General features: G+C 44.6%; 1 protein-coding gene across 13 annotated transcripts in view; it reads left to right on the plus strand.

Annotated features, from left to right (window-relative positions):
* Positions 1 to 9265, plus strand: part of HERC1 (HECT and RLD domain containing E3 ubiquitin protein ligase family member 1) — a 203239-nt gene extending 193974 nt beyond the window's left edge. For all 13 annotated transcript variants that reach the window (XM_043471713.1, XM_043471719.1, XM_043471724.1 and 10 more), the window contains 6 exons: positions 220 to 385; positions 1207 to 1283; positions 2012 to 2264; positions 2926 to 3078; positions 5503 to 5808; positions 8626 to 9265. In XM_043471713.1, the coding sequence (XP_043327648.1) occupies positions 220 to 385; positions 1207 to 1283; positions 2012 to 2264; positions 2926 to 3078; positions 5503 to 5808; positions 8626 to 8811 (1141 nt within the window). In that variant the 3' untranslated portion in view covers positions 8812 to 9265. The remainder of the gene's footprint in view (positions 1 to 219; positions 386 to 1206; positions 1284 to 2011; positions 2265 to 2925; positions 3079 to 5502; positions 5809 to 8625) is intronic.
* The last annotated feature ends 1915 nt before the right edge of the window (positions 9266 to 11180 follow it).

Consider the following 11180-nt stretch of genomic DNA (forward strand, 5'->3'; position numbering starts at 1 on the left):
ACTACTGACTAATCTCTGTGAACCTTAGCTTCCTTGTCTGTAAAGTGGAATGCTAATAGTATTTTATGTCAGTACCCAGTGTAATTACAGTGAGCCTAGCACAGTGTCTGGCTGTTGTTAAGCTGGCCTGTTCCTTCACTGATGGGAGAATATCTTCAAGTGACATTTGTGGTGATTTGGGAGTATTATATTTTATTCTGTTTTCTCTTTCTTTTAAAGAGGACGGAAGTGTAAGCCTATCTTTGTTCAAATAGCGAGACAAGTAGTTAAACTGAATGCCTCAGACCTCCGTTTGCCCTCCCGAGCCTGGAAGGTTAAGCTAGTTGGCGAAGGTGCGGATGACGCCGGAGGAGTGTTTGATGACACAATCACAGAGATGTGCCAGGTATATTCATGCAATGTCCCCTGCTGAGTTGTCCACTCAGGTGGTGGGCGGTTTATTATTTCCAGTGATATGACTGTGGCATGTCTTTATAAATCTAAGCAAGAATTCATTTGTGATACTTACATAAAGCCATGCTGTTAGTAATGTATATGTGAATTATTGCAAGGGTTTGTGAAGTGCTTCATGAAGATATGTTTCTGAGTTAGTGCCAGTGCTTGGCCATCTACCAATGACTTACCATCTGTTGTTCTGTATAACAGAGAGAGGAAACAGCAATGACACATATGTACACTTCTGTAACAGTCAAATCCAGGACCACTCATGTGCTCCCATTTATTCTGGTGCTTTTAGAACAAAGAACAACCAGGCTCCAAGGAAATTAGAAAAACAAATCTTAAGAGTTTGAACAAGTCCATATTTTAAAATCTACAGTCACAGTTTTGCTTCCAAATCAGCTCTGATCCTTCCAGCTTTGCCTCATATCAGGGTTTTTCTAATAAATCTGTATCTAAGATAATACTTGGCTATCATTTATTAAGTTTATTTGAATGTCACTATACCCTGCTCAGAGACACCCCAGATCAGGCCCTGGATTGGCTTTTTCATCTTTATTCTGTGTACTGCAGGACATTTTCTCCATGGGGGAATTCCTAAATTCATTTTAAGTTACAGCCACGAAAATAATTACAGAGACTGCTGTTTGTCATATAGCATTATAAATTCCTCAACATTGTCTTTTCAGCATGATCTTTAATGTTAATTGGTTCATTTTCTTGATATATTTAACTGCATTTCTAAAAAAATTGTTCATTCTTCTATAGGAACTTGAAACTGGTATTGTGGACCTTCTTATACCATCTCCCAATGCTACCGCAGAAGTGGGTTACAATAGGGACAGGTAAGGGCAGTCAGCAAGTGTTACTGAATGTCTGCAATAATAGTGTACATTTACTATATGCTAGGCACTGTTCTAAGTGTTTTACATGGATTATCCCATTGAATCTTCATTATAGCTCTAAGGAGTAGGAACTGTTACTGTTCTCCTTTCACAGATAGGAAACTGAGGCAGTTACATCATGACTTGTTATGATGTAACAAGTCACTTGAAAATGAAACCAGACTTCTTTTGTGTTTCTGAAGGTCCACATGGCCTTCCCTCAGTGAATTAAAATTCATTAAAAACCTTTGAAATGCTATCCAGTCGCAGCAATTAGTATTTGCAATCATTTATTGTTCCTATGTTTTTCAAATTTTGAATTTTGGATCCTGCTTTGTGGACTTGTAAATGATTTTAGGAAATAGGGCATCTTTGAGCAGGTAGCTTAAGAACTAATAGAGCATTCACTCACCCTTTTTATGATTCCTCAAAGTAATTCAAAACATGGTCCCTGTGCCGTCTAGAACAATAGCAGTAGGCCATATGTCACTATTGAACACCTGAAATGTGGTTACAGGAGCTGAAGAACTGAATTTTAAATTTTATTTAATTAACTTAAATAGCTGCATGTGGCTAATGACTGCCATATTGGACAGCACAGGTCTAGACTAATGCTTTAGCTGTTTGATAACTTGTTTCTAATAGAAATGAGGACAACTTTGTTTGAAGTATTTCCTTTAATTCTGCAGGTTCCTTTTTAATCCTTCTGCCTGCCTCGATGAACACTTAATGCAGTTTAAGTTCTTGGGAATCTTAATGGGGGTTGCCATTCGCACAAAGAAGCCTCTGGACCTCCACTTGGCCCCTCTGGTGTGGAAGCAGCTGTGCTGTGTCCCACTCACCCTGGAAGACCTGGAAGAGGTAGATCTGCTCTACGTGCAGACTCTCAACAGCATTCTTCACATTGAAGACAGTGGGATTACTGAGGAGAGTTTCCATGAGGTAAATCCTGGCTGGTCCATGTTTCTGCTGGTGTTGACGAGAATTTTCCTGTGTAAAACTCAGATATAGCCTTCCCCTTGCTGTCCAGCTGACCCATACTGTATACCATTGCTACAATAGCTGCTAACAGAGTCAGCTCCAGCACTCAGCTTCTGTTCCTTCCCCTTTAATCCATTCTCTCTGCTTGTTAGAGTGAAGGACAGAGAGAACCCAGGAGGCCTGGGATAACCAGAGTTCATCAAACCTGGTTTGGAGACAGAGAGATTCAACTGTATTTTTAATGAAAACCAGATGAGTCAGCACTCCCTGCTCATCAAGTAGCCCTGCAGTCCCCGACCTTTTTGTTACCCACCAAGGACTGATTTCATAGAAGACAATTTTTCCATGAATGGGGTAGACAGGGGGTGATTTGGGGATGATTTAAGCATATTACATTTATTATGCACTCTGTTTCTATTATTATTACATCAGCTTTACCTCAGATCATCAGGCATTAGATCCTAAAAGTTGGGAACCCCTGAAGTAGCCTAATCAGCTATCTCAGTTGCCTTGTCTTCATAAGATTTCTGATGTTGTTGATGTTTTGCTGTGTTTGTGTGTAACATACTCTTTGTGGTCATTTCTACCATGTATTAAAAATTCTTTTTTCTTCTATTCATAGATGATTCCTCTTGATTCTTTTGTTGGCCAAAGCGCTGATGGCAAAATGGTTCCTATAATCCCTGGTGGAAATAGTATCCCACTCACGTTTTCTAATAGGAAAGAATATGTGGAGAGGGCCATTGAATATCGACTTCATGAAATGGACCGACAGGTGAGAGGAAACATTTTGAGAGGTTCACATGAGAGGTTTGAGAGGTTTGCTTTTGACCCCAAACAGGGGTCAAAAGGATCTGGTTTTTACTGAATTTTGGTGTATGAGTTCACAGTGTTGATTAATCTGTATCTATATTTCAGTCCCTATTCAGAGACTTTTCAGGCCATATCTCAGGGTCTGCCCTTTACTCAAAGCCTTAGGTGAGCCCTGAATTGGCCACTGTTTGGCTTGGAGGCCAAGCCCTAGGCCAGTCCTTCAGAACCTGCCTTCTCACTCTCACTCTTCCTCAGTCTTATTTGTCTTCATGTCTTATTGCCCCCCAACCCAGTGTCCTGCTCCAGCTCAGTCAGTCAGGGTCCATGTGAATGAATCCCTGAAGACTGGCCTTGTAATCCCACATGAGGGCCTCTTTCCTCCAGGTCTGTAACGGTGCAGATCTTTTTGGTCACCTAGAAATTCCTCAAGCTATCACATACTTCTGAGTTGTAGACTAAGGATTAGGCTGCAGAGTTCAGGTCGTCTTTCTTCAATTAGCGTGTGAGACATTGAATGAAGAGTGTATTTTTTATATATAACTTATATATCCTGTTCTTTGCTGATACATAGTAAGCATTTAGTAAATGATGGGAGTATGATAAATGACCTTAGAAATGAATACTGTGTCCCAGAGTGGTGATTTTGGTTATATGGTCCTTCATAGCCAATTCAGTAATACCTTATTTGCAGAAGATTTTGGGTTTTTCTCAAGAGTTGGATGCTGGCTCTGAGGCTGTGTAGTAATTTGAATTACATATAGTCTATACTCTTCACTCCTGGTTCCTTCTTCAACTCTGGCTTTGGGCCAAGTCTAGTCAGAAAACTATACCCCTTAGCTCAGTAAGTGTGGATCCTGTCAGCAATGTTGTTTACACAGTCAGGGCTTAGGATTTGTCTTTAGTGCTTAAAGATGCTTACTCCTTATAGACTGGAATAACTGACCAAAAATTCCCTGGTCACTTCCAACATGCTAGATGTGGTAGCAGGCCCCCCGCATATGCAGTTTTCCCCATAGTTACTCAATGGGGAGATAGAAATTACTATCACCATTTCAGAAATGAATGCATGGAGTCCAGAGAAATGAAGTAATGTGCCCAAGGCAAAGCCATGATCACAAACCAGGTTTCACTGTGGTATCCAGGCTCTTGTGCTGACCTTTCCTGTGAAGGCCAGATTGACCTGTTCTCCAGCAGCTGTGCTCTGCTCTGCCCTGGCTCTGTTCCTTTCTTGATAATAAGGCCTTCTTCCTCTTTCACTTCTTCCTTGTCTCTTAGAACCCCGTGTTCTTCCTATAGCTGTCCCAGTTGTTCCCACTCAAGCAGCCATCCATGTACCTCAGCTTGTGTTTTGGCACATTTTGGCTGGGGCATTCCGTTTTCTGCCAGCAGAGACTGTCCTTATTGCCCGTTCATTCCTTAGCCCTGGGCATGACAGCCTCACACAATCATAACGGCTTCCCCAAGATGTGGCTTCTCTTCGGGTTCTCTGGTTTGGCAGATTCTAAACTGACCAAGAGTGGAGAAGTTATTTATGAAACAAACCTTGAACAGTGGTAGGTCTGCGTGTAGAGTATGCTCTACTGTATAACCTTGGAGTGGTTTCGCCAAACAGACTGTGTAGGCAGCCTCTGACAGCACCCCTTCGGCACTCCTCAGCTGATCTGTTCTTTGCACTGTGCTAACAAAAGCTAACTACCCAATCATACAGACTCATTTAAAGTAACTGTCATAATCATGTGAGCAGCAATTATTTGCCTTATATTTTCAGATGAGAAACTTAAAAGAAGTGGTGGGACTGGGATTCAGAACCCATCTCCTGATTAAATTCTCGATCCTTTTTACTGCCTTCCTATGAAAGGACTTCTCAGTTTTACTTTCTTCTTTGTACTTTTCTAACTTTTTTTTAATAATCAGCACAAGTGATTTTTACAAAAAGAATATAACTATTTTCAAAAGAAAATATAAATTACAAAGACAGTAGAAACCCTAGACACATCCTCCAAAAGCTGCTTACCCTGGTGAGAAGATGAAGTATTCCACAGAGCAGTTTTAACAGCCTGTGGCCATGTGTGGTTAGGAGTGTGAGTGAGTGGGGTTGGCATTAGAAGGGCCCCCGTGGGCTAAAGTTTGTGGGGCTGGGAAGGTGGGCCCCTGAACCTACTTGACCTGGGACAGGAAGGAATGTATGAATCCCACATGCAGGGAGAAACTCTAACAAAGGGTCAGAGGCAAGAAGGTTGGACCGTGTGCAGTCATGCCAGTTCTGAGGGCCAAGTAGAGGGCCTGGGAGCAGATGAGCACACCTGAGGTGCCCGACCCGATTGGGTTCACCATGGGTGCCCAGTCTGCACACAGATGTTGAATGAACAACCTCTCCTGGGAGCAGGTGGCTGCAGTCCGAGAAGGAATGTCCTGGATCGTCCCTGTGCCGCTGTTGTCCCTCCTCACAGCAAAGCAGCTGGAGCAGATGGTGTGTGGGATGCCCGAGATCTCCGTAGAAGTCTTGAAGAAAGTGGTACGGTACCGGGAGGTGGATGAGCAGCATCAGCTGGTGCAGTGGTTCTGGCACACACTGGAGGAGTTCTCCAACGAGGAGCGTGTGCTTTTCATGAGGTTTGTGTCTGGAAGATCTCGACTACCAGCCAACACCGCTGATATTTCTCAGAGATTTCAGATCATGAAGGTTGATAGGGTAAGTAAGGTATTTTTTCTTTCTGGTAATGTCTGCCTTTGTTGCTTGCATGTTGGGCTTCAAGTAGGCCTGCCAATTCAGGATTAATACTTGGAATTTCCAGATTTTTTTTTTCTTTTTAATCAAGCAGGAAAAACTTGTTTAGAAACATCTCATAACTTCAATTAAAAAAAAAATGTCCTACATGGATGTAGAAACAACAACAACAACCTTCTCTGAATCTCCCAGTGTCTTCCTGAATGAAAGCTAAGCTTGGCAGAAGGGCCATCATTGTTACCTCTGCGTCCTATTTCCTATGCCTTTTCATCATGTGACTTCTGCACTGGGACACGGTCTTGTTTATTTGTTTTCACCAAGATACTAACCATTAACTGGTGCACGTGCTCCAGGAGGGACGTGACGACACGGGGAGCAGCAGTGACATGCTCTGCGGCTACGTGTGTGGTGTGCATCACGGAACAGGCAGTGCGGCTTCTCTGCAGCCTCATGAAAGGCCCCTGCTGCAGAGAGCCAGCCCAGCTGCCGTTTTGACAGATGGCTCAGGAATAAAAGGGCTTAGAGCCTTAAATGCATGCTGCTGCCAGTCATCTTTCTTTCTTAGGCACCCATCTGACCATGTCACTCTCCTTTTACACTGTTCAGGGCCCCCTTGTGTTGATTCCAGGACAAACACTGACCACCTTAGCAGCTGTAAACACCTCCACAGTCTGGCCTCTGCCCTGCTTTCTGATATCACCTCCTGACACTTAACTATTTCTGGCTATTATGGCTGCTTGCCTTTCTCCTGATAGACCCACAGTTTTTTGGTTAGTTGGTTGGGGAGGTGGGAGGGTGGTTATTGGTCATGCCGCATGGCTTGTGAGATGTCAGTTCTTCAACCAGGGATTGAACCTGGGCCGTGACAGTGAAAGCCCAGGATCCTAACTGCTAGGCCACCAGAGAACTTCCAAGACCACCCATGGATACTGTTTTTAAATGTCCATGCCTTTGTGTAGGCTCTTGCCTCTGCTTTTAGAAAGTTCTTTTCCTCTTCCTTTTCCATGTATGCCTGTCAAGCACTTACTCATCCTTTAAGCCCAATACGAATGTCATCTCCTCCAGGAAGCCCTCCTGGATGCTTTCCTATGCCTCCTAACTATTCCTTAGGGCAGACTTAGATCTCCTTATGTCCATCTCCTGGACACTTAGTACATCCCTCAAGCCCAACATTAAGTTAGAGGTGTCTATGTCCCCTCTTTCTCCTTCTTAACCCCCTAAAAGCTGGGCAGTCCTCTGAGCTGGGCCCATAGTGTTTATTCCAGAAATAGCAAGGAAAATAGGACCTCATTACAAGGGCCTTTCCTTTCTGGTGTTTTTCCAGTAACCACCCCTTGAAAGTTGCTATAGTCAAAGCTGGCCCTCTCCTGCTGCCTCCTGAGGCTGCCTGCCTGGGCTCCACTCCTAGGCTGGGCTTGCTGGAGAGGCCTCACACAGGAAAGGCTATGAAAAGAGCCTCCCCATGAATTTTCTACATGACTTGCCAGAAACTAAAAGCTGTGAATCTATTTTGTTGCTTCAGAGAGGAGGAAATGGTTTGCTTCTATTCAGTTCTGGAAAAAAGCCTTGCCTTATATCTGTTCTGGGCTACCCTGCCATCCCAGGAGTTAATCCACTAAACACCCCTGCCTGGAAAGTTTTAGCCTCAGGAAACTGACCACTATTGGTCTCTCCTTTGTGACTTTTAAACCATTTCTCCAGTTTCCAGATCAGAGTCACCTGTTGACATTCCCCTTTAGTATCTTTGTGGGTTGTGGTTTTTCTGCATTCGTCACTGGCTCTGGCACAGCTAAACTTCTGGGCCTTCCATCTCCCACCTCTTAGAAATGCACTCACCTGATGTTGAGTTCCAAAAGGGAGGGCTGGTTTCCAGGAGTTCAGTGAGAAAGAGAGGGCAGGATCTTTTTTTGAAACTTTTTTTAAATTACAAAAACAATATATATCATTACTATCATTATAGATAGTTTGGAAAACAGTTGTGTTTGCAGGCCAGGACAGTGTTTGCAGGGAGGGACAGGAATCCTGTCCCTCTAGTGGTATCCATTTTCACTTTTGTGTAATTCTTTAGGCATACACATTTTTGCATGACATGTTTGGAACTTTATATAAATTATATTCATATTCACCTAACAGTCTATCCCCAGCACTTTTCTGTCATGCTACTAAGCATCATAATTATTGTTTTAAACAACTGTATTACCATCAGTTAAAGAGGTGGGATGGGATTTCATTAACTATTCCTTCCTCATCGGAGCGGTAATGGGATGGCAGGCAAAGGGTGCAGAAGGCTCACTAGGAGGACAGTGAGGGGAGGAGGAGTGTGGTGACTCCCTCAGAGTTGTTCCTTCCATTTCACTGGCTCTGTTGGCGCATCTCCATAGCAGCTTCAAGTTTGCACCCTCTGGTGAAAGGGAGTGAACTCTGTTGCCCTGTAGCAGGCACTGTGTGAAGCATGTTCTCCCAAGTAACCCCACCAGTCAGGGCTCATTCTCATGTCACACGGGAAGGCCTTCGAAGAGTGAGGAGAGGAAAGAAGCGTCTTTACCAAAAGCTAGATGGCCACAGGACACCAGAGCCTGCGCTCTCCCTACCATGGCCAAGCCTCTGCTTGCTCTCCAGGTGGCCACGCAGTCAGTCCTGTTCACGGAGCCCACCTGCAGGCAGGGAGAAATGCTCTCCTGACTTGGGGGGTGGTGGTTATGAGCAGCACTGCTCCCCACCCCCCACCCCCCCATGACACCCTGATGCTGCAGTCACAGCTCTGGGTCTCTCTCTCCACAGCCTTACGACAGTCTGCCTACCTCACAGACCTGCTTCTTCCAGCTGAGACTGCCCCCCTACTCTAGCCAGCTGGTCATGGCTGAGCGCCTGCGCTACGCCATCAACAACTGCCGATCAATCGACATGGACAACTACATGCTCTCGCGAAACGTGGACAACGCTGAGGGCTCCGACACTGACTACTGACTCCCGAGGGTGCCATCACCCCTTTCTTCTCAGTAATGTTCACTTCCAGTTTAATGTTGATACACTTTTATGGTAACTACATAGATGTTTTAGGAACATAAAGCGACGACGTTATAAACAGTGGCCACATTTAGTTACTCGAAAGGTAACAAAGAAATTAGATGTTTTTATTTTTCTGTGATTGTACAAAAAAAAAGGCAAAGTGCTCTCAGTCAGGTTTTTCCCTCCATACTTTTGGTCACTTTTGATAAGTTTGCATGGAACCATTTTGGTGCATTTTTAGTTGGGAATGGTACATTTTTGTAAACCCGCCCAGTGAACATGGAATTGTACATTGTGTATAATTGTTCATTAGAAAGGACAGTTTTACATGAATATTCATATATTTATTTTGTTTTAATTTGAATTGCCTGTGCAGGGTTCCTTATGCAGAGAAATAAAGCTGATTCAGGAATCAGTGCATGGGCTGCTTTTGTTATTGGAGCTTTGATGAAGAGAGAGTGAGCTTTCAAGTTTCATTTTGACAGCTTTTTGATTCATCAGAAACATTCCTTCACACTGGACTTTGCTTGGAAATGACAGAGCAGAGGTCCACATGGGTATAGCAGCCCCTGAGGTGAAAGCTTCTATTCATTGGTTCCGTCATCCTCGGTCTCTCACTGTGTTCCCTCATCACAGGCCCTTGTGTCAGCCACTTGGCCCGTACTTTTGCACCACCCTGCTGCCTCCTCCAGAGCTGGCTTAAAGTGTGACACACTCATAGGAGCCTTTCTTAAACAGCCCAGGATACCTGGTACAGGAGACAGCTCTACTCAGTTCTGACACCACCACCCCCACCCCACCGCCCGCATACGTGAATGAGTGACCATGGGAATCTGTGCGTTAACATGAGAACTAAGGAGTGGTTTTTATGTCCTTGAATGACGGTAGGGAGTTGTGCGGGGGACTGGAGAAAGGATTACACCCTTGGTACTTAAACGCAGCCCTTGAAGGCCCTGGGCTATATGCTCATTTGCTCAGGCATGTCAGAATGAGCATGTGGTTCTGGGAGAAAGGGCCATCTGGAGAGCATCTGTGAAGGCTCTGGGAGTGGGGACAGGGAGCAGGCACAGCCTTCAGGTGGCTTGTCTCTCTCATCCATTAGAAGTTCATGCCCCACTATACTTCCAGTGTACTTCATGGACAAGGTCAAGGCTGACAGCCTGCTCAAATGAGGTGCCAGACAGAGAGCTTTACAAGTACTTGTTTTCCACAACGTAGGTAAAAGGCATGTGTTCCAAAAAGAAATTGGAAGGAAAATGTGGTTTTGCTTGCCAAAATAATGTGGTGCATGGATGTTTCCCAGTGAGTATGCCTAATAATATTTAGGATAATGACATTTTAGTTTTATGGAAAAGAGACTTCAGTTGGAATTGTGTCTCAGAAGGAGACCATAGCTTCCAGGGTCTGGGCCTTTAATACTTGACCTGAGAGCTCAGTCAGAAGCAGCAGTGAAGGTCTTTGTGCTTGCAGCATCCACTCAGTGAGTGGGAATGCACTGTCAGGGCCTCTAGGTCAACAAGGAACTGCAGAGAAGAGAGTGCAGAGATCATGGACCATACCACAGGGTTCTCTCCAGGCCCTCTGGGCTGGTTCCTGGTAACCAGTGGTTCTTCCCTCTTGCTGAGCTGGGCTGAAGGTATGCGAGCTGATGGCTACGTCTGTAGTCTCAGAGACTATTTTAAATCAAAATGAGGCCTTGAGCTTCATGAGGCTCTGGACTCATGGGGAAAGGGCACCCACAGCAGGCTGATGCTCATGGTTCCAGCTCCCACCTGTCAGGCCTAACAGATGGCTTCTTCGGAGCCTTAACTCTGTGAGGAAGCTTACAGAGACACCTTGGTTTTATAACAGATGCCATTTCTTTGCTGGAAACTTATCATTTTGTTTCATTCTCTCTACTTTTGGAAGCTGTAGGAGAGGGGAAGGCAGGAGTCCCTGATCTGAGGACCTGAAATGAGCCTAGTGCAACTGTTTTTCCCTCCATAGTTCACTTTTAACCCCCATAGAGTTTTAGGTCTTTTTCTCTCCTTGCTGGATTTGTTAACAAATCCTTGCAGTTTTTGTCACCTTTAGATGGTCTCAAGAGACTTTTACCCCCAACCTTTAAGGTTTCCTCAGAGGCCCTTTCAAGGGGCCTCTCCCAGTTTTGTGACCTTTGCCCAGCACTACCAGCCAGATGAAACCTACACTTGCTGAGCTCGATTTTTAGCAAAAACCAAGTCTTGGGCATTGAATCCCAGAGTTGAAGGAATGCTAGAACTAAGGCATCAGATGGTCTCTCCCTTTACAGACCAGGAATTCGAGGTCAGGAGAAGGAGAGTGCTGGA

This window comes from Cervus canadensis, chromosome 6 (genome assembly GCF_019320065.1).
Source record: "Cervus canadensis isolate Bull #8, Minnesota chromosome 6, ASM1932006v1, whole genome shotgun sequence".
NCBI lineage: Eukaryota > Metazoa > Chordata > Mammalia > Artiodactyla > Cervidae > Cervus > Cervus canadensis.